Source organism: Copidosoma floridanum, unplaced genomic scaffold (genome assembly GCF_036245765.1).
Source record: "Copidosoma floridanum isolate Cflo_tuat_1 unplaced genomic scaffold, Cflo_Japanese_pri ptg000009l, whole genome shotgun sequence".
Lineage (NCBI taxonomy): Eukaryota > Metazoa > Arthropoda > Insecta > Hymenoptera > Encyrtidae > Copidosoma > Copidosoma floridanum.
In genome coordinates, this window is record NW_028321886.1 from 2,865,103 (window position 1) to 2,887,729 (window position 22,627).

General features: G+C 39.5%; 3 protein-coding genes across 10 annotated transcripts in view; 1 reads left to right on the top strand and 2 right to left on the bottom strand.

Annotated features, from left to right (window-relative positions):
- The window catches only part of CASK (peripheral plasma membrane protein CASK), an 87,021-nt gene extending 71,923 nt beyond the window's left edge, over positions 1 to 15,098 (bottom strand). For 4 of the 8 annotated variants that reach the window (XM_089589349.1, XM_089589350.1, XM_089589346.1 and 1 more), the window contains exons 1-6: positions 13,936 to 15,098; positions 6,373 to 6,485; positions 5,579 to 5,684; positions 5,403 to 5,480; positions 4,221 to 4,396; positions 1,702 to 1,773 (exon numbers count right to left, since the gene is read on the bottom strand). In XM_089589349.1, the coding sequence (XP_089445475.1) occupies positions 1,702 to 1,773; positions 4,221 to 4,396; positions 5,403 to 5,480; positions 5,579 to 5,684; positions 6,373 to 6,485; positions 13,936 to 13,994 (604 nt within the window). In that variant the 5' untranslated portion in view covers positions 13,995 to 15,098. Of the gene's footprint in view, positions 1 to 701; positions 789 to 1,701; positions 1,774 to 4,220; positions 4,397 to 5,402; positions 5,481 to 5,578; positions 5,685 to 6,372; positions 6,486 to 13,935 lie in introns of all 8 variants that reach the window. The other 4 variants (XM_014361582.3, XM_089589351.1, XM_089589345.1 and 1 more) reach the window with 3 other exon arrangements.
- Positions 9,355 to 10,892, top strand: LOC111643477 (salivary endonuclease-like). Its single transcript, XM_023391397.2, has 2 exons — positions 9,355 to 9,467; positions 9,666 to 10,892. The coding sequence occupies exons 1-2, from the start codon at positions 9,404 to 9,406 to the stop codon at positions 10,871 to 10,873; spliced, it is 1,272 nt and encodes a 423-aa protein (XP_023247165.2). The 5' UTR covers positions 9,355 to 9,403; the 3' UTR covers positions 10,874 to 10,892.
- A 3,000-nt stretch (positions 15,099 to 18,098) lies between the features above and the next one.
- LOC149375239 (uncharacterized) lies at positions 18,099 to 18,966 on the bottom strand. Its single transcript, XM_089589728.1, has 4 exons — positions 18,931 to 18,966; positions 18,665 to 18,847; positions 18,424 to 18,509; positions 18,099 to 18,294 (listed from the first exon to the last, which is right to left on the bottom strand). Exons 1-4 carry the CDS (start codon positions 18,964 to 18,966, stop codon positions 18,099 to 18,101), a joined length of 501 nt encoding a protein of 166 aa, XP_089445854.1.
- Between the last annotated feature and the right edge of the window lie 3,661 nt (positions 18,967 to 22,627).

Sequence of the window (22,627 nt, forward strand, 5' to 3'; positions counted from 1 at the left end):
CGTATATAGGTGTGTAGTGTAAAATGGCCAAACGAGACTCAAGAATTGCTACGATCTTCTGCGATAAGTATCTACTGTTTGAATAACAATAATAAAAACTAATTATCTAAAAGCACATCAGATTTTAAAATCGATTGATTTCGAAATCTGTATTTGAAGCGAGACTCAAAATTTTATCGTATAAAAAACGACACAACGACAACACGATCACTTGGTTTTCACTTGCAAACAATTACTACTATCGTTATTATGTACACAGGAATAATATTTTACACAATTTTTAATGTGTATCGTATATTGCACAAACATTGTAAAGTTTAATTCAATTTCATGATAAGCTGATTCACAAGCTGCTTGTAAACTCAACTGCGAGAATAGAAGGCGCCAGGTCGAGGCAGTGATAAAAAAGAAAAAAAAAAATTGTACATTTAGGTACTTACCAAATGGAAATTGAAAAACTGACGGTGAAAAAACCTTGAGACGTAAGAAGAAAAAGTGGCAATTAAAGTAGTAAAGTACTTGTAATCTCAGTCTGTATACAAGAAGGTGTGAAATCTCGAGAAAAAAAATGCCTTCTAGTCTCGCGTTTTATTCATTCAAAGAGTATTGACACAATACAACACAGACAACGTATGTATGTATGTATGTGTGTGTGTGTGCGCGTGTGTTTGTGCGTGTATACGGATATATGCCGATAATACCAATGTGGTCCTCAGTGTCGCTCATAAGCGAGTCCTCGGCATCGGTAAGGTCTTCAAAAGGGAAACTGCAGCTTGTGGATGCCAATCCTAGCAAAAGACAGTTTTTGTTTTGTTTTGTTTTTTTTCTTCTTTTTTTTTTTTTTTTTTATTAAAGAAGATTCGTGCGCATCTTGATATCTACACCTGCCATTCGTTCGTTTACACTGCTTTGGCGATTGGTACATTGATTTAGGAGAGTATTTTTTTTTTTTTTTTTTTTTTCATTTCATTTCAATATAAGTTTCTGACAACGTGACACTATGCTATTGATGTATCATTTGTGCTTGGAAATTTTGTAAGTGTATACTTGTAAAGTGACGGGCAAAACATTTCGTGGTTTGATTCTCATTGTATGGGTACATGAAGTCGAAACACTGACTTCTACGGTACGATGCAGTCATCGAATGATAAATAATAAATAATAATGATAATAATAGTTCGAAACGCCAACAGAGAGACATCGAATTAAAAACAAAATAATGTCGGGAACCAGATCACACACAGTGCGTGTATACATTCGTGACAAATATTTTAAGGATCAATGATAAATAAACAATACGTGTAAGTAAAGAGATAAGGAGTGAGAAAAATATTTTGTGGGTAATATTAGGCATACTGTGCTGTGAAGGCATTGCTTGAACGTGTCAAGTATAGACAAGCTGTACAGGCGCGTGTGGAGGTGTTGTTTGATGCATGTATAATGACACGTAAGGATTTTTTTTTTCTTTCGTTAATTGCAAAATACATAAGGTGAGAACCAAATGGCTTGTGATGAAAGAATAAGCACAATCATTATTAATTTACGCAGCAAATAAATGCAGGAAAATAGGGATATCCCGCAGAATATGTGATGAGTCAAAAAAAGGAGGTTGTTATCTGATACTTGATTTAGCTTTAATTTTTAGGTTGGATGTTTTTTTTTTTTTTTGTTTTTTTTTTGTTTTATAGCCAATAAGCTTACCCTCATCGTCGACCTTCAAGTAGACCCGCCCCTTTGGGCTCAGATACGGCCGATATTCAGTCGTGTACGTTTCTAAATTCATTGAAACGAAATTCCGAAACAACATCCAGGTTTAATTATTGAAATTCAATGCAGAAATGCCTGTATAGTTTAGGTGTGCAGACCATTTAGCCAAATGTTTCATATATTACGTAGATATGCATACGTGTATGTCCATTCTCGTGTGTGTCACCTATATTTTTCGATAACGTTATTTATCATGTCCTTCAAGGCACACGAATGTCTCTTCAAAACATCATTGTCCTTTTCACGATGTGAATCGATACTTTATCAAGCCGCAGAGCGTGTATACGTATTTTATGTGTGGACATTTTTTAATAGAGTACATGAATGCAGAGCAATTTTGATTACTCAACATTTATATTTTATATATATCATAAAAAAACATGAACTTTTGGAAGAAAGTTCATGTTTTCTTTACGAAAATAAATGCCCTATGCCTTGAAGGAATCTGTACGTTGGAGTTGTAATAATAATGATAATGAAAGAAAAAAATATGCATTAAGTGTTCTTTAGAATAATTTCAAATAATTTAAGAACTATGTAAAAGTTGATAACTAATTTAATTACGAAAATAACAATCACAACAATAAAAACAACATCCATCAAAAGCATCGTGACAATCAAGTCGTATGGTTCTTAAATTATTTGAATATAAGAAAGAAAAAGAAAAAAAATGTTATAAATTATTAAAGTTTAAAATGTATCGAAAAATAAAATTTTGTTTGCTTTCTTCGTTACGTGTGTAAATGTATTCCAAACACCGTCACTTATATACGTATAAATTCTAATCTAAGTCGGTCAAAGTTTTCTAAATAAAATCGACAAATCTACGTACTAATTTAATATCTGCAAAAACAAAAGTATAACGAAAACCTATCTCCGATGTAAAAGTAGGTGTATGTGTACATATTAGGTGTGAACAAAAAAATGTATGTACTAATTGTCAGTGACGATAAGTAGAAGAGACATCAGGCAATGAACGCAATACATGGATCTTGGCCCATACAATATATATAATGCCGAAACAAACAGTGCAAATTGAGCCTCTAAGAGGCTCGTACATCATAAATATACTTGTGGTCACAAAGTAAATTCTAGTTGAAAACTGACTTAATTGCCGTGTACTTATTCAGAGCCATCGGCCTTTGCCGCACCAAAGCAAACTCAAGTGACTAACTCTCTCTCTCTATCTCTCCTTTCTCCCCCCCATTATACGTGGCTCCCTTTTGCTCGCGCGTACAGGTAAGTATATACATGCATAACAAAAAGACACAAATTTCTCACGAGTATAGTGCTAATGCACATACACCTAGTGTCACCTAGTACGTATTGTACACGCATACAAGGCCACCAGCCCTTTGGTTAGTTGATTCATTGGAGGGAACAAAGTGTTCGGAGCGTGCAGCGTAACCTCGTTTTCCCGGTGGTAAAGCGCCGAGGGGTTGGCTCGTATACATCGTGCTCGCGCTCTCTTCCAGAGGATAGCTGATTCGATCCGTCTTTCTCTCGGCGGCAATCGAGACATACCCGAAAACTTGAGGCTTCTTCAATGAAACCGGTACAACCGAGCGCCAAATGCTCAATGGCGTGGCGTGTGGTAGTAATCGAATCGGTATGCCTTAATTAAACCATCGAGGGGCCGCGGGTGAGGGAAGAAGCGCGGGCACACACAATCAAAATCGATCTCCGCGCAATAACGCCTGTATACAGTGATGGGCATACACATAGTGTCGATCGGGCGAGCGTCGTCCACGTTAGCTATAATATATACGAGTGTAATGAGTACATCAGACGAAACGAGAGCTCTCCTCCTCGGTGGCCCTAAAACACCCCGACTATCCGGAAAAATAATGCTAGTACCTGCAGTGATTGATGACCGGCCGATGGACGGACAAAGCCCACAATGGACCGAGAAGCAAAACAACAAGTATACATATATATATGTCATTACGTTAGGTTCATGAGACTTGAAGATTTCAATGTGAACGGGGGGGGGGGGGCTTTTAAACGTAGGCATATTTGTACGCATGGGTTTCAATCTAATGTATCAACTTAACTTTGATTGATTGATCTAGCCGCGGTCAAAATACAAGCTCACTGGTGTAAAAACAACGACGGGGGAAGCCTACTTTAAGCTGAAAAGTTCTATCAGTTGCTGAAATTGCTTGATGGTGAAAATATATTTTAGATAGATCCGTTTCCTCCCATGAGAAAAAATAAAGCTGGTGGTTGGAGTATTTAAATGGAGCTTCATTGGTCAGCAATGGGATGAGAGTGGCCGAATGGAAATTGAGACCGAGTGAGTATAATAAAAGATCAAGGGACATAACAAAGGGGGAGAGAGAGAGAGAGAGATGCATCTAAAGTATAATAATGGTGTAGTCATCAGCGAGGGTGTGGCCCCGTAGTTAATGTGTCGTAATGTGTAGGCGTGAGGTAGGAACCGCCCTACTTACCAACGCCGTTTGCTTGTGAGGAGGGCAGCTGGACGGCCACGCCGAAGCCGCGCAGCTTGACCGGTGCCGAGTTCTCCTCGCCCGCGAGGAGGGCGCACTGCGGCTTCAGGTCCCGATGGATTATGTCGTTCTCGTGACAGTAGCGCAACGCCTCCAGAATTTGCCGCATGTAGTGGCTGTAATTTGCATTTCTACGTTCACCAAATTTTCGTTTTTTTTCATTATATAATTGGAGTATCATCAAGCGTTTTCAGTCCATTACGGTGATACTGTCAAGGTACTCTTTCATGGCTCTTTTAAACGTTATCTGATTGGTACGCGGCGCTTATAGTTATTTTTGGAGGTCAAATGAGTGGGGTATTTTTTTTAAGTCATCCCTTACTGTTTTTTAACGAATGGAGGCGACATTCGTAAAATTTTGACTCACTTGAATGTAGGTACATTTTACCAGTTGATGCACGTAGCAAAGGATAAATTTTCTTACAAGTGCCAGCAACTGTTCACAATTTTTATTATATTTATAAATATCGTTGATCGCAAGTAAACGGCTAGATGATAAGTTTATCTTTGCAGAATCAACACCAAGTATATTACGTATAAGGTGCTTGCTTGTCCGGATAATTAACAAAAAACACATGTAAATATATGCGCAATCGTGTACTAAAATTGGCTAGTACACGATGATACGCGGAATATCTATATTAAAAAAGTAATAATAATAATAATAATAATAAAAGTCCCCGGGGCAGAAATCTTTGTCTGGAAAATATAATTCGGGGCTTTACTTTTTTTAAACGTCTCCTTGAACACGTGATATCAACATTGCGATAATTCATTGACGTACGTGAAAGACGCGTATCTCTGCGAGCTTTCCTTTAAATCGACCGATTCGTTTTCAATCAAAAAAATTGGGTATCGATAAGAAAATCAGAGCACTCGCGTGATTCGATTAATCACGCGCTTTTAAATTCACGTACTTCAAAAAGCCAGGATGGTTCTAATGCCAAGGGCACATTGTGCGTAAAAATCAATAAGTATAATTAATGAAGAAAGATTTCTTTGTGTGTGCTGTTTAATCGGATGATTGGTTGTTCACGAAAATCGGGCCGATTGATGTCTCGGTAGAGTGTATTTTTTTGTTCCCCAATGAGAAAACGCATCGGCGAACCGACAAGTACTCACCTAGCTACAGCTTCGCTGTAAACAAAGCCAGCCGTGGCGCGTCTCACAACCTCGAAACACAAATCCGATCCGCCCATACTGTGGACACAGGTGATGGAAACAAATTAAAACGCAAGAAGATGACTATGATGATTGATGGAAAAAAAATTAACAAATGCGATGTCTTAATTACTTACTACTCGAACACCATGTACAGCATACCCTCGGAGCTGTACGTCTCGAGCAATTCCACTATGTGGGGGTGCTTTAGCATGTGGCATATCGTAGCTTCGCGCTTCAAATCTGCAAAAGTCAAGCAGTTTTCATGCGACGGGCAAATTATTATCTTACGCATATGCATATAATATACACGTCCTTCGGCCGAGAGATTTCTTATCGTGCATCGAACGAACTCGTACACGCACCCATATATAGATGTACATGCCCAATCTGCGATAAAACCATCTATTTGCATTCATTTTTTCTGAAAACGCGTGCAAATTTAGAAAAAAAAAAAAAAAAAAAATTATATTCAACAAAGAATAAAGTGTCAAACGCGGGTTGGAGAAAGAAAAAAATATTCAATGGCGAAAACGAGTTGGTGCCCGGGGGAAAGAAAAAGTTTGTTCGCGTGCACGGCTCGATTAAAGCGGTTGGGAGGACCAGCTCGAGAGGCGTGAAATCGGCGGGCGTTATTATTGCCGGCCAACAGTGCAGATATGTGCGGACTTTTGTCTCGCGGCCGCAACGACAATAGCGCTCTGCTTCTATACGACATACGTGCGTGGTACAGCCCTTTACGGGATAAAATGGCCGTAATGTACGTGTATATATGTATATAAGGGTATAAGCGTGTGTAGCGTATGATTCTGGCAGGCTTCGAAATTCATATGGGTATAACGAGGGGGACAATGCATGCTGAGGTTTTTTTTCATAGGTATATACATACATATATATATATATATATATATATATACATGATTTTGCTTACCCGCTGTGCTGAGGCCCGGGCTCGAGGTGAACTTGGCCACGTCGACGATTTTTACGGCGAACGTCTGGCCGGTCTGCCGGTGAATGCATTTCCGTACCACGCTGAATGGACCCCTGCAACAGCACAATCGTGCGACCCATCGTTATATATATATATATATTAGACGTCAGATAATTTGTGTTGATATCCGTGTACATATGTATGCATTTTTAATATTATTGTTGAGGGATAAGATATTTCGATTTTTTATTGAAGGTATTTTTGGAAAAAAAAAAAAAAAAAAAACAGAATTAAGAATAAAGCAAGCTCATTGTGTACACACAGAAGTCTATTAAATTACAATTATATTTGAAGTTGAATTAATTTTTTTGGTATGATTTTGGTTTTTAAAACAAAAAGTTTTGCACCAGACCAAACAAAGCAAGCTTTCCACAAAATTAAATTAAATTAAGGTACTTCATAGTTTCGATTTCGTTGTCTGTTCAAAAAAGGTACCGCACTTTTCTTTCTCCCCTAAAACATTCGATGTATGATGATTTGATTGTATAGTTTACAAGCACATTTAACAACAATGACGATAAAAAAGCCACGGGTGATCAACCAAACTTCATTTTAAAACAAAGTTTCCGTATGGATTGTACTTTTGGCTTTTTCGAGTAATCATGACGGTAAATATATACATAGAGCTTTCAAAAATGAAACGCCCGTTGCACAACAAGACAAAGTTTCTCGATCCACACACACAGTTCTGGAGAGAGCTTTACTTTCGTAGCACGCGCGGCAGAAAGGAAAATGAAAGAAAAAAAGAAAAAGAGAAAAAGGAGTGTAAAGTATGAAGAAGCGAGGGAAGGAGAGCTGTTTCTAGTCAAAGGCTGCGTGTGCAGGGAGTAAAGTTTGGAGGGTTCCCCAGAGACTTCCATCCCACAGCGATTCCCAAGTAGTTATACTCTGTGTGTGTGTGTGTGTGTGTGTACCTGTACTACACCTAAGAACGCAGACAGACGAGGGTATAGTGCCACCCGCTACTGCAAGTATACCTGTAACTTTCTCTTATTCTGGCGTGTTCTCGACGTAAAATCCGGAAAACCAAGAAATATTAAAGCATCACGGTCTTTTGCGCTGTACAATTTACCGCGGGAAAAAAAAAAAATTCTTGCATCGTTTTGCGAACTGAAACAAGCTTTCTTAAACTCTTATTGTTTGTAGTTGTTTTTTTTAATAAAATTATTTAAAATCTTTAGTTGGTTTTATTTTGTAAATGTAGTATACATAGTTTTGGTGTTGAAAAAAAGGAAAAAAAAATTTATACATCGAATTACAAAATAAATGGTGTGAGTACACACCTAACGAAGTATTATGCGACTTTTTTTGCAGTATGCAAGTTTTATACTTCATGTTGTATCAAAGTTTTTTTTTCATTCGTACTATCATGCGATCAACTACAAATTTCAATACCAATTTTTTTTTACCTTAAAATATTTGCATTAAATTTAAAAACAAAGCGTATTATACAAAAAAGAAATTAGTGTTATTTCGTAATCAACATGAACATTTTTTTTGAAGTCGTGATTTCTATTTCTATACGTTGTACAAAGAAAGGGTGCTTGCATAAGCTTGCGTGATTCTCAGACCCGTTCTAAAAAGTTTGAGTAACTCTTGAAGAAAAAAAAAAAAAAAAAGAAAAAAAGAAAAGAAAACCTCCTGTTCACTGCAAAAATGTAATTCCGATAAAACGTGTACCACGCATACCTTCGGTCTCAGGAGCAAACGTTAATAAAGTTTGTGCCCGAAGTTGTTGGCTCAAAGTCAATATTGAGAGGAAAAAAAATTGGTTTTCTCTTTTTCTTTATCGATACTTACACTTCAAACTGGAAAATGTTTTTAACATTGATTGCTCGTGCAAGCTTTTGCGAGGAAAACTTTTTTTAATTGGACAACAAAACGGCGATCCTGAATCACCTTTCGCCTTCTTTCAATGATACAATAGATAGAATGGTATCATAATATATAATGTAAGAAGACATCGTCGGAACGCAATCACCTACAAGAAAATAGCACGGCAGTTTGCACAGAAAACAATCGATTGCTTAATTTTCCCATCGATATTTTATGCACGTGACAGACGCACAATGGTTTATTTGGGCTTGTGTCACTCGTAGATGAGACTAGTCGCGATATTGAACTCCGATAGTTTGCCAGTCATCGGTGTGCCGCTTCCCCAGAACTACGCTATACTTTATCCCAAAAAATAACCTAAGGCAGGTATAGAATATTGGTAAATATTGGATTTTTTTTTTTTTTTTTTTTATTGCTTGATTCGTGCGGTCTCTTGTCTATCTGCTAGTGTTGTGGTGTGCGACTGCATATATTTTCCTTTTTCGCGGTGCACAGGAAAAACTTCATGTTACGGATGGTTACATTTTGTTCCGTACGAGTCTGAGAATGCATGTAACTGACACGGGTTTTGGCTTGAATCTCACGCAACTTGAAAACAAATTACTTGAAAATTTTAAACACGAAAATTCCACCAAATCCATTTGATCGATCAGAAAATCTCATGCACCGCGAAATGACCCACATAGATATTAAAAAAATTTTTTTCTCTCCCACCCTCTCGTGCTCCTTTAGATGAGCTTTTTTTTGCCCCCAGACAATCTCTAATGAGTGACAATATTTTTTCTGGAACATCGCCGTTCCTCTTTATTTTTCGGTACCTAATTAGGCCGGAAGGAACGAGTTATGGGAGGCAATTTTTGTGACGATAACTAACGACGTTACTCAGATCTCGTAACAAAGTGAATAAAAAACGAAACACACTACCTGATGAGTGGAGCATGTACTCATTAGATAACCGCAAAAGAGCGTGCGATGATAAAAAAATTTAATAAAATTAAGAGCGTTTTTTTTTTTTTCTTCAAGTATACGGTGGCGTGAGTGGCGAAGAAAAAAGTGTGACTTACTTATCGGGCGAGAGATTTGCTGTATAAAACTCGAGATACGAGGTAGCTCGTGCAGCAGTCGGGCAGGAACGATGAGGATCTCTTTACCGATTGTCTGGACGATCTTGGCTATCGAGGCCAGCAGCTCCATTCAAGGTAAACATTATCTTTTTTTTTTTTTTTATTTTTTTTTTTCGTAACTCATGGCTGGACGACATTGTTACTCGACAAATGGAGTTTGCTTCTCGTTGTCTCGATAAACCGTAACAGGTGCAGAACGAAATGCGAAAAAACAACGAAACTCACTTTGCAACGCCTTCGTTAATTAAAAAAAAAAAAAAAAAAAATTTCCAGAAGGATGCGAGTTGTCGTTGGAGTACCGCACCGGCGACCTGCGCGAACCGCAACCGCTGATCCTGGCCGACACCGCCTTAGACGAGCAGCCGGCCTTCCTACTGCCCAACGCGAAAAAACACCTCGTGATCCCGAAAAACACGAGCATCGTGCTCTCGTGCCCGGGAAGCAAAAACGGCCTGCTCAACTTCACGGAGCCGCGCCGATCCGCGCGCGCGACGTGCCTCAAGGGCAAACACTTCCTCGTGACGAATGGCCGTGGACTCGAGGTGCGCGAGTTCAGCGAGTTCAGGTGCAAAACGGGGGCGAGGGACACGGTGCGCAAGAGCCAAGCCACGTGCCTCGACAACCAACACCAGATGTACGAGATTGGCTTCGAGCTCCGGAGGGGCGTCTTCCTCAAGCTCCTCGACATCTGCCGGGACGACAGCAGGTACGCAACGCGCTACGTCAAGTCGCGGCTACCCCGGGAGATCCTCGGCCACCAGAGCAGCTATCCCCGGCCCTACTGGAAGTACGGGCCGTACTACGGGTCGTACGACATGCGCAGGATATACCGGATCGAGTCGCAGCTATGCTCGCTCGAGGCCCAGTTGGGCTCGGCCGAGCTCGCCCGCGACTACATACGCCCCGGCGCGCAGTTCCTCAACCGGGGCCACTTGGCGGCCAAGGCCGACTTTATCTACGGTAGCCAGCAATCGGCCACCTTCTGGCTCCTCAACACCGCGCCCCAGTGGTCCAACTTCAACGCGGGCAATTGGCTGCGCATTGAGGAGGCGGTTAAGAAGTACGTGGCCGAGCGGGGCGTGGGGCTCGACGTTTACACGGGTGTTCACGGGGCGGCGAGGCTGCCCGGCTCAACGACCGGCCCCGTCCTCTACTTGCACGCTAACGGGACCACGGGGGCGAGGGAGTTCCCGGTGCCGAGGTACTTTTGGAAGGTCATCCACGACGTGGGGGCCAACCGAGCCCTGGCTTTTGTCGGGCTGAACGAGCCTTACGCCGCCAACGTCACCCGGGACATGTACCTGTGCCCGGACATCGGGGACGAGGCTAGCGACAGGTGGATCGGTTGGCAGCCGAGGGTTCTCGCGAGGGGTTTGGCTTATCTGTGCTCGGTGGAGGCTTTGCGGCTGGCGGTGCCGGCCGTGCCCCAGTTGGGGGAAGCCGGTGTGTTGAGCCTCGTTGATGCATCAGGCTACTGGTGATGCATTTCTCGGACATCGTTGCGAGTGCTCGGAAGTGATTGTCCCTCCCTCCGCGTGGAAAAGGAGGGGATCGACGGAGTTGCCCACGGGGGAAAGAGGGGTATGAGTGTATTCCGGAGACTGTCGATCCTTCAAGATTTTTTTTTTCTTTCGGATCCCTCGGTTACCTCGTTTCCTTCGAAACACCGTTAAACTGCGTTTTCAACTTTCGTGAATATTATTTATGACTGTCGCAGTGGCTGGGACGTTCCTTAGTGCGTGGCTCAAGGTACTCTTTTGTGCACACGTCTATCATTTACAACGATCAAACGCTGCGTACTGTATTTTTATAAGATATTTGAACATTTTTTTTTTCCCAAACGAAAATTGTTTGATTTTTTCGTTCATTTTTTATTTTTTCTCATTTTTAAATTTCCAAGGGTAAAATTTTTTTTAAACGCGTGTACGTATTATTAATTTCTATTATGATCAACGTACACTTTTTTCAGTCGACTGACAGTCGAACGTTTAAATTTGTGCATAGATGAAGAAATATAGTATCAAGTACACTGAACTGTAAGATAATATTAATCCAAAACCAAAGAATATATTTACTCAAATAAACTCGTCATAGCTCAATGCAAGGCTTTTTTTCTAACGTTACTTTTCAATACTTTAAAATATCTTATTAATCGATTTTCTCCACATCCTACTTACCCTGTAAAATTCGTTTTATTATTATTTTTTTTTTTAATTTTTTTTTCTTCGGAATCCCTTTCAACCACAACTGTTTTCAAATCAACTCTGGGATTTCATGAATTTGTAGCACTGAAATATCTTACTTTTACTTTTTAAGTTATGATCAATTGATCCTTTTTAAAAAATTGATAATTCTCGTGATGGCATTTGTTTTTTTCGAGATTTGATCGGACTAGCATTTTTGTTCGTGGTAGAAAAATTTAAAAATATGAGCTTGAATCATGATTAATATTCATTTCAGTTCAAAGAAAATATAAATTAATTTTTTTTTTGTTTCAATAATTTACTATCTGAATAATTTTACTAAAAAATTCTACGAAAATTACAACGTTTAACAAAACTCCAGAGGTTGGCGCGAAACTTCCTTATTTAAAAAATTTCCAAATAAATCGAGAATTCATATTGGAATTCATTTATCTTGACTCATGAATTTAAAATCGGTAAACCGATTCAAATGACTCGAAAAAATTGTTTAATTAACGGATTGTTGTGTTCTCTAACAAATATGTTAACGTCTATTACACACATTGCACTGATAAAAAAATATTTATTTATAATTAACAAAGCAAAGCCAACAGAAAAGATTTTATTAGTCGATAAAAACACCAGTTCAATCGAAAAAGGAAAACAACCACTATGATATACTTGCCTCAAAAGAAGTTAAATAATCAATGGAAGAAAAAGGATGAAAAGAAAGATTTGGCTATCGAAAACAATGACTGTGTCGACAGGATATTATACTCGAGTACAAGTATTGCCAAGCTCGTCTGACTTTTATTCAAACATGTATACATATATAAGTGCCTATACCTACTGTGATGGAAATAAAATCAAAGCCTTTTTATATCGAGCATAAAAACTCATCTCAACTTCGCTATTGATAAATATACTTTTTACTGCGTCTTTTGTTACAAAAAAACGTTTTATTCCCAGTTATTGCGCATTTGTGAATTACCCATTGTTCCAATCGAATGCTAATATATTTTAAATAGGCGCCATAATGTCTAATAATATACATTCTACGTGTACAACGCGTCAGTAGGCATTTCGTCTAAAAATAGGTACTTTGACGAACAAACACGTTGCGTACAAGTGAAACTATATTTTCTCCGTAAAACCAATTTCATGAATAAATGAAAGTTCAATTTGTGGGCTGGGTGGTGGATGTGTTAACGAAAGTGTCAATAATTTCGACGCACCCTCACCCCCCCCCCCCCAATTGACACGACACCTGCAACTTTAAAAGTAATGAGCGCACAGCTTGTTTGTAAAAGCTTGAGGTATTTTATATATATCCTGAAGTCAACTTGTCAAATTCACCAATAAATTGTTTTTCCTGTAGAGACAATGCCCGGCACACCAATCCCAATAGAAACAGAAAACTGAGGAAAACGAGGGAGCGACAAAAAAAGCGGGAGCCCAGGGTAGTATCTATACTTAAATACATCGGACGTATAGAATTGAAAATTCGTCTGACAGTCAATTCGAATGGCATGTTGTATATATATATATACACTTGCACATGTTCTACAACCTATTGAAAATCGTTTTTTGTCGAGTGAGTCCACGTGATATGGCTAAAAGCTCGAATCTAACTACGTATATGAGTTATTAATATCAGTCTATGCATTTATAGCAGTAATTAACATTAGCAACATTCTACGTATGTGTATGTGTATGTTGACACCGTCACACCATATATATATATATATGACGCGAGCTCAGCGAGCAGACAGCATCACAATATACTTAATATCACATCACGCTTTCTGCTCCGAAAGCTCTTGCACGCGCGGTGTGCGCCAAAAGTCTTTCATACGTGATATTTATTTGATATATAGGTATACAACGTATACTTTCACACACCCCTCTCGTCCTCCATACTGAAACGCTAAAGCCAAGCCATTCTCGTGTGTGGTGAATGCATGCAGATTATACAAGTAAGTATCAACGTACAAAATCTGATGGGCTACTCAGCTTGTAACAATTGACGTGAGGATGATTGAGTCAACTCAAAACTCCACCTTTTTTAATCGCTATCTTGTAAGTATACAATACAAACGCATACTTTCTAGTATAATATAAATGTAGCAATAGGAGTAAGTAGGTTATGTTATGGGTGTGTAATATATTTTATTCATTCACGTATACCCGAACGCGCGCAGTATACTACTATAAAATATACAACCATACGTACAACGCCGTGACAAATACCGATGGCATCCATAAGAACTCAATGAAATAAAGGAAATGACGAAAAGCAAGGTATGATTATGGTTGCGTTTCGGAGTCGTCTACTCGATGATTCATCAGCTGAGACTCACCTGCCAATGATCTCGCAGAGCTCGTAGACGTCGTCGAAGAGCACGTCCTCGTCCGCCATGGCTTGGTTACTGCTACTGGCGCCGCTGGTGCTGCTGTTCTGCCACCGCCTACACCTACAGTACCACTACCAATTTAACCTGGCACCTGCACTTTATTACACACCACCAGCACTAAGCACTAGCTGGAGATCTCTGCTCGTATTTCTTTCGTTGCAGGACCAACGGTGACATCGACCACGACGACGACGATGACGATCCAGGCAAGGGACCTGCCGCAGGTGGCGTCCTGGGCTCGCGGCTAGCTTTCTCCTCCACGAGTCGGGCCCAACCCCCGGCGGCACACGCCCGAGACGCCACTCTGCAGCTATGATTGCGGTGCAGCTGCCCCCAACGTCGACCTGACTGACCGGCTCATTCACTTTATTGGCACTACGTTACATACAACTTTTACACTCTGTTGAACCGACGACGATGATGACTAATTATACATATATATACATATATATTTGAACAATCTTGGTGCAGGTTGTCGCTGTCGTCGCCGACGCGAACAGGACACCGCCCGGCACAGCTATTCCAGTTCTTTTTGATGGCTATAAATATACCTACCACTTGTACAGAACAAGGGGGCGTTAAGGGGAGGAGGCTCGAATCAAGAGCCCCAATAGAGAGATAAAGAGAAAGAGTAGGCCCTGAAATAAGGACGGGCAGGTATAGCCATACAATAGATCCTACTGTTCAACCGTCATATACGAATGGTCAGTAGCACACTAGCACTGGTAATAATATCACTGTTACGTGGATGGGTCTATGTACATTACGCATGTACACGAATAAGAGGTAAAAGCGTGGAAAACGAAAATGATGTAGAAAGAGAGAAAGATGAAGGCTGGGCTGCGCGCAGCCGAGGTAGGTGTTGTATATATAGCCGTCCGTCAGCAGTATAAGGAGCAATGCCGAAGCTGGATTGATATGATAACTTGTAGGCAGCGGACAACAGACAGCGGACACTGGCCAGGTTGGTTGTACACACACGCACTCACACAACCCACCACCTACACCCTTATATCCGTATATGTCTGCATACACATAAGTGTATGTGTTTATATTTTAAGAGGGTGGTGCGGTACGCGCGCGCTCTTTCGTTTGTAAGTTGGAGCTGCTCGGAGAGCACCACCAGCGCCAACAACTCGAAAACTGCAAGCAGCAGAAAGCTAGCGAGTGAGCTTGGCTGCATAGGACGCGGGGCGGCGCGCGAAAACAAGCTTCCGGAAGCACTACCTGGGTATTCCTATACCTACTCTGCGAGCAGCTTCTATGCGAGAATAATGATAAGTCAAACAAGTCATTGCGCACGCCCCGCACGACTCTATACTAGAGTCTGCTGGAGTTCTGATCTACATTGTCCCTGCATGTGTGCAGAGAACAGAGTCGCAGACACCCGACACACCGATGCCGATACTACTCACCTACACCGCAGTCACTGGGTACTCGAGCAACGTAGCAATCCGCGGCGTCCATTTACTTCACTTACTTCTCATCCTCAGCACGCCCACTCTTGGGCGCAGCATCTCAAAGAAAAAACAACAAACAAGCGGCACCGGCATCGATCTAGATCGGCTCTTCACTCGGCCTGTATGTCTCATTCTTCATGCTCGTTTTTTGGTGAAACATGCACCGTATGTACCGTAAAAAGGCACTCATTTTAATCTTACCCAAACGGGTGTACAACGAGTTTCTGTGACACATAAATAATCCCTCGTAAGATCCAACCGATGATAATACGGGCGTGGCGCACATAATATATTATGTGTATACATACTTACGTAAATACGTACGCCCTACTTGTTCGCATTACATACAGGTTTTGTCTAACTTTATACATTAGCTATATAGGTAAGTATAAAGTGTCAAGTTTGCACCTTAGTCTCTGTCGTCCTTGAGGTTTTCATTGTATTCGAATGATTGCACATTACAATATATAATATTTATGGGGATACAGGAGTAACTACTGCTATCACTGTTATACTCTTCTGACTGTAATGCTTTGCACGCGAGACGTATATCTTTGCCGACTTGCTCTCGTGCTCTCCTGCCGATCGATATCGCGCAACACAATTTGGAGGACTCTTCCGCCCTTTCCTCCGACTCTCCCCCCGAAAATAAAATACTTGGCTCGTTTGAGAGAAAGAGGCCAAGTCTTGTGCTTTTGTTGACAAGCTTTGAAACTCGCACCCTAGAGCTTTGCAAGAAAACATTTACGTGAATGCTGCTGGTACACTCTACGAAAAGGGAAACGTTGACACTTAATTAATATGCCTTTAAATCTTGTTTACGGTGACAAAGAATACAATTGCCTTTGTGTCTGTCGGTGCAATTAACATAGCGAATAAGATGTAACGTCTGTTTTTATAATTAATTTCTTACAATACATGCGCATGCGACTTAATGGGAGACCTAAGCCGTATTTTAAATTACCCCTTCAGCCTTGAGAATTAGGGTGGTCGCACGTCAATGAACGAGGTGTTGGTGCTCTCTAATTCCCGCGCAGCCACCTACCCTGCGACATTATGAGCTTTTGCGGTCATCGGATGCTGGAAGAGTATAAGAGGAGGAGAGAGAAAGAGCTCAAAGTACCCGAGCCGTTAATAGTTGGTATGGTACATCTATAACGAGGTACCGCTGGTGCATACGGCCAAGGGTAACAACTTTCATTGATACTTGGATAATAGAGGCATCAATTTTACGAGCGTTAATGAAATTAGAGAACGAGAAAGAAATTGTGTGACATAGTTTATTAGGTAAAGCGCCTAACGAAACAATTAAGCGCAAGAACGTACATTACCTGTATGTTCGCACAAGAGATTTTTTTATAGCGTGTGAGAGTATGAGGGATTAATTAAACACATGAAACGCGCAAGTTTCAGAAAGTGTGGAAGGAAGACGAGAAGTACCCTTCACTTGGCCAAGTTATCTGCACGGACGGTATTTTTTTCGTGTCGCGAGGCTGCAGTACTCGCCCTCCGTTTCGCGTATTCTTCGCTAAGTATATGGTTATACACTTGCAGCATAATCTAGATCTGGTGAAAAAAAAAAATCGTCTCGTTTTTTCACGGCACTCGTTTCACGACTGCGTGCAATGAAATATTTAACGACGAGCCAACACGTACACTGTAATGGACAATTGTACGAGCGATTCATGCGACTACACAGCGCGAATCTTAACAATATGTATAAAGGTGTACATAACGTCGACAGAAATTGCAAAGACCAAAACTATTGTAAAATACGTGATGTTTATCGATGTTGCACGAATAATTTTCTTATACATATGAATGCATAGGTGCGTGATATCTGCTTCAAGTTACCTTGCGAATAACGAGCAGGTCTCGCTTCTCGAGAACTGCAACTGCATGACAGCATTTTTTTTTTTTTTTTAACGTAAGTACTAATGTCTCGATCGGCTTTCGTCGTTGCCCTTCTGCAACTCAACATAAAATTATTAAGGGATTATATTGTATGTGTATAATATGCCCTTACCTCGCGGTATGCGATTTTCATTTCTGTTATATACATCGATGCAGCGATTGTTTTCAACTATTTCCAAGTTCAAATTACCGATTTTTGCATCGTTAACTTAGGTGAGTATTTGTTTAAAATTTCTTTTGTGCAACGTTTCGTGCTGTCTAAGTGTGATGTGCGTTCGGTTAACTTAGTTTTCAAGTGAGCTCGAAACCAGCGAGGAAACATTTATAGTCTAGTTCCTTTTATCTCCTTCATTCTGGGTTACACTGTTTGCACCACTGATTTTTTGCTTTTTTTTACGCGAAAGCGTGCTCAATTTTTTTTTTTTTTCTAACTTTATGATGGTGACCTTCAGCTACCTCGACCTGTTTTCAATCGCCAAGAGAATGGATGAATTTTAACGCCTTTATACAGACACGTATACATAAACGTATGTAGCCTTACTCCAAGTTTCAGGGAAAATAAATCTATTCCCGACTCGTAAATCACTCGTGATTTGGTGAGCTACTGCTACTATACTAGCGCTGTATAACTTATCTGGAAAATTTATGACAGTTGCAGAAAGCCAGAAAAAGAGGGTATAAAGAATAATAGTACAGAGTAAGAAACATCAAGATGTTATTATCTATGTAGCAACTTTATCTGAGATAAGCTAGTCCGTCGAGACACTCCTCGAGGTCCTCTTCGCGACCCAAGACGGAGAGTACGAGTATGAGCTTGGTTTTGCCCCATTTCTGGTAAAGCAAGTCAATCTCCGTTGCAGCAAAGTGCAGCTCTTCGGTGAGGTAACACAGATGCTGGTGGTTTATACCGTCCAACACGACCAGTTTTTCCCTAATCGAGGGGAGAAGGCAGAGAAAGCTAAATAATCTCAAGGTTGCCTTGATTGCGAGCGGATGTTTAATGATAAATTAGAAGAAAAGAAAAAGTAATGAAACAAATAAACAAACGGGTAAGACCCACCCGGTGTCCTCCCAGTTGTTGAGCGCGTTGACCTTGTGCTTGTCGGAATCAACTTTGAGGAAGAGCTTGAGAAATCCACGCGCCACCTGCAAACATAGTCCAAGGCTGAAAAAAAGTGTCGTGCTAACTTCACTGCCTACTTACTCTTTTTTTTTTTTTTTTTTTGCTCCCCCAATCTAAACTCTTTTTGTACTCGCCCCGTTCACCCCTACATACATGTACATCCTGCCGTTCTACTTACCGATGCTGCCAAATTTCCCTTGTTCGTGAAGTAGGCCGTGTTTACGAGGCAGAATATCGTGTACTGGGACATGCCATCTTCCGTCCGGAAGCACGAATTTTTCGTGCAAAAGATGCTCTTACTCTTTTGGGCCGTGAAGCTCTCTGGCTGCACTTTTTGCACGTGGCGTCTGCAAGTTGGAAAAATTAATCATTTCGCTTGAACACCTGCACACGTAGCTGTAAAAATGACGTTTTGAACTCTCTCCCTCTCGACTATTTCATTACATTATGTTCCTGAGGAGGGCTGAACGCCTGTGACATCTGTGTTTGATCGTGTGCTTGGAACAATGCTTACACAACAACGTTGGCGCGGGTTTTGATTGCCTTTGCATTTTCGATAACGTCCTGTCGTCAAGTTATTTGCCGTGACGCGGTTTTCAGCGCAAACGGTGGAAATTGCATTATTGTTTATTATCTTTCAACGCGATTCGTATATTATTAAAATTCTTTAGACATACACTTTGAATTTTGCACTCGAAATTTCTAACCCTATTGCACCGTCACTGATCCCCACCAAGAAGAACGAAAAAAAAAAAAAACACCATCTTTTGCATGGTTTGTAAGTATGCACATACATACAAATAATTATGAATGTGGCGAATATTATTAAATTTAAATATAACTACTTACTTATTTTTTCAACTTCATTCATCCAGCAGAGCTGGGCTTTAAAACTTGAGGTACTTATACACACGTACAATTTGCAAAACGAAATTTGCAATAACTTAAGTTGATGAATTAATTTTGTGAAAAATAAACGCATTCGTTTTATTAACAGTTTCCCGGTTTGTCATTATGAAATTTGTTTTTTTCTTGAAGTTTATTATTGAGTAAATGCATCTGTGCTCAATGAAAACGGAACGGGAAATTGTTATCCCCTGTTTAACCCTATGATAAAAAGTGAAAAATAAAAAGAATCATAGTTTCCGTTACCCTTACTAACTCCCGACGAATGGATAAACATTGTTATACTTAACAACCCCCTCACCCTCTGTAAGTATAATGTAAACTAAAAAGTGGCCCTAAAATTCTGAAGGAAAGCTTTAGATATTTTAGGCCCTAGAGCCATGTTGTCAATTATAAACCAGCCGCAACTTATTTGACAGATACAAAATGAAAATTCAACATTTTCTGTGCTGTTTGCGGCAAGTTTACAATTTATCTATTACTCGAAAGTATAAATATATAGGAGGTCAATATTCGTATAAAACATACACTGCAAACTTGCCGCAAGTAGCACAAACATCGTTAATTATTTATTTTGTATCTATTTCAAGAGTTGCGGCTGGTTTATAAGTGACTAAATGGCTCTAGAGCTAAGCTGCCTAAAGCTCTCCTTCAGAATTTCAGAAGCAATTTTTGGCCAAAAAAATCACGACCGCTAGATGGCGCTGATCCTAATGATTATAACTACTTATAGTAGAGCCATTTAATCAATTATAAACCAGCCGCAACTAATTTCGTAGATACAAAATAAATAGTTAAAGATAATTGTGCTACTTGCGGCAAGTTTGCAGTGTATTTTTTACACGAATATCAACCTCATATATATTTATACTTTTGGGTTATAGATGAATTGTAAACTTGACGCAAACGGTGCAAACAACGTTAACTTTTTATTTTATATTTATGAAATTAGTTGCGGCTGGTTTATAAGTAATTAAATGGCTCTAGGGCTAAGCTGCCTAAAGCTCTCTTTCAAAATTTCAGAAGCAATTTTTGGCCAAAAAAATCACTACCGCTAGATGGCGCTGATCCAAATGATTATTACTACTTGTAGTAGAGCCATTTGATCAATTATAAACCAGCCGCAACTGATTTTGTAAATACAAAATGAAAAGTTAACATTGTTTGTGCTGTTTGCGGCAAGTTTACAATGCATTTTTTACACGAATATTGACTTCCTATATATTTATACTTTCGGGTGAAAGATAAATTGTTAACTTGCCGCCAATAGTGCGAACAATGTTCACTTTTTATTTTGTATTTATCAAATTAGTTGCGGCTGGTTTATAAATAATTAAATGGCTCTTGTGTAAGTATAGTAATAATCATTTGGATCAGCGCCATCTAGCGGTAGTGATTTTTTTGGCCAAAAATTGCTTCTGAAATTCTGATGGAGAGCTTGAGGCAGCTTAGCCCTGGAGCCGTTTAATCACTTATAAACCAGCCGCAACTATTGAAATAGATACAAAATAAATAATTAACGATGTTTGTGCTACTTGCGGCAAGTTTACAATTTATCTATTACCCGAAAGTGTAAATATAAGGGAGGTCGATATTGGTGTAAAACATATACTGCAAACTTGCCGCAAGTAGCTTAAACATCGTTAATTATTTATTTTGTATCTACTTCAATAGTTGCGGCTGGTTTATAAGTGATTAAACGGCTCCAGGGCTAAGCTGCCTCAAGCTCTCCATCAGAATTTCAGAAGCAATTTTTGGCCAAAAAAATCACTACCGCTAGATGGCGCTGATCCAAATGATTATTACTATACTTATACAAGAGCCATTTAATTATTTATAAACCAGCCGCAACTAATTTGATAAATACAAAATAAAAAGTGAACATTGTTCGCACTATTGGCGGCAAGTTAACAATTTATCTTTCACCCGAAAGTATAAATATATAGGAAGTCAATATTCGTGTAAAAAATGCATTGTAAACTTGCCGCAAACAGCACAAACAATGTTAACTTTTCATTTTGTATTTACAAAATCAGTTGCGGCTGGTTTATAATTGATCAAATGGCTCTACTACAAGTAGTAATAATCATTTGGATCAGCGCCATCTAGCGGTGGTGATTTTTTTGGCCAAAAATTGCTTCTGAAATTCTGAAAGAGAGCTTTAGGCAGCTTAGCCCTAGAGCCATTTAATTACTTATAAACCAGCCGCAACTAATTTCATAAATATAAAATAAAAAGTTAACGTTGTTTGCACCGTTTGCGTCAAGTTTACAATTCATCTATAACCCAAAAGTATAAATATATATGAGGTTGATATTCGTGTAAAAAATACACTGCAAACTTGCCGCAAGTAGCACAATTATCTTTAACTATTTATTTTGTATCTACGAAATTAGTTGCGGCTGGTTTATAATTGATTAAATGGCTCTACTATAAGTAGTTATAATCATTAGGATCAGCGCCATCTAGCGGTCGTGATTTTTTTGGCCAAAAATTGCTTCTGAAATTCTGAAGGAGAGCTTTAGGCAGCTTAGCCCTAGAGCCATTTAGTCACTTATAAACCAGCCGCAACTCTTGAAATAGATACAAAATAAATAATTAACGATGTTTGTGCTACTTGCGGCAAGTTTGCAGTGTATGTTTTATACGAATATCGACCTCCTATATATTTATACTTTCGAGTAATAGATAAATTGTAAACTTGCCGCAAACAGCACAGAAAATGTTGAATTTTCATTTTGTATCTGTCAAATAAGTTGCGGCTGGTTTATAATTGACAACATGGCTCTAGGGCCTAAAATATCTAAAGCTTTCCTTCAGAATTTTAGGGCCACTTTTTAGTTTAGAAATCTGAAACGCTAAAACCAGCCGCAACTAGTTGTGTAGATAGAAAATAAAAAGTTGACATTGGCTGTGCTGTTTACGGCAAGTTTACAAATAATCTTTTGCCTGAAAATCGACCTCCTATAAGAATATTAATACTTTTGTATGAATAATAATTTATCAATTGCATTGTAAAATTACGTGTGAAATGAAGAGTTAAAAGTAAAGTTTGAAATTATGTCATTGTTTACTGTCATTGAACATTTCGCATGTGTGCAATAAATTGATACAGGATTATACAGATACCTATTATTTTGCTGATGGGTGAGAAAGACGGATATTTGGTTTTGTTAGCATATTCCAGCGGTAATAATGCATATTTGGAATCTATGTTATATATTTATACAGCTTA

Bases quoted from the DNA above. Each gene is read 5' to 3' on its own strand.
- LOC111643477 (XM_023391397.2), top strand. From the start codon at position 9,404: ATGAGGATCTCTTTACCGATTGTCTGGACGATCTTGGCTATCGAGGCC. The intron at 9,468-9,665 runs GTAAACATTATC...AAAAATTTCCAG, and splicing joins GGCCAGCAGCTCCATTCAAG to AAGGATGCGAGTTGTCGTTG.
- LOC149375239 (XM_089589728.1), bottom strand. From the start codon at position 18,966: ATGTCACAGGCGTTCAGCCCTCCTCAGGAACATAAT. The intron at 18,848-18,930 runs GTAATGAAATAG...AAATGATTAATT, and splicing joins GCCCTCCTCAGGAACATAAT to TTTCCAACTTGCAGACGCCA. The intron at 18,510-18,664 runs GTAAGTAGAACG...CTATGTTTGCAG, and splicing joins AGGGAAATTTGGCAGCATCG to GTGGCGCGTGGATTTCTCAA.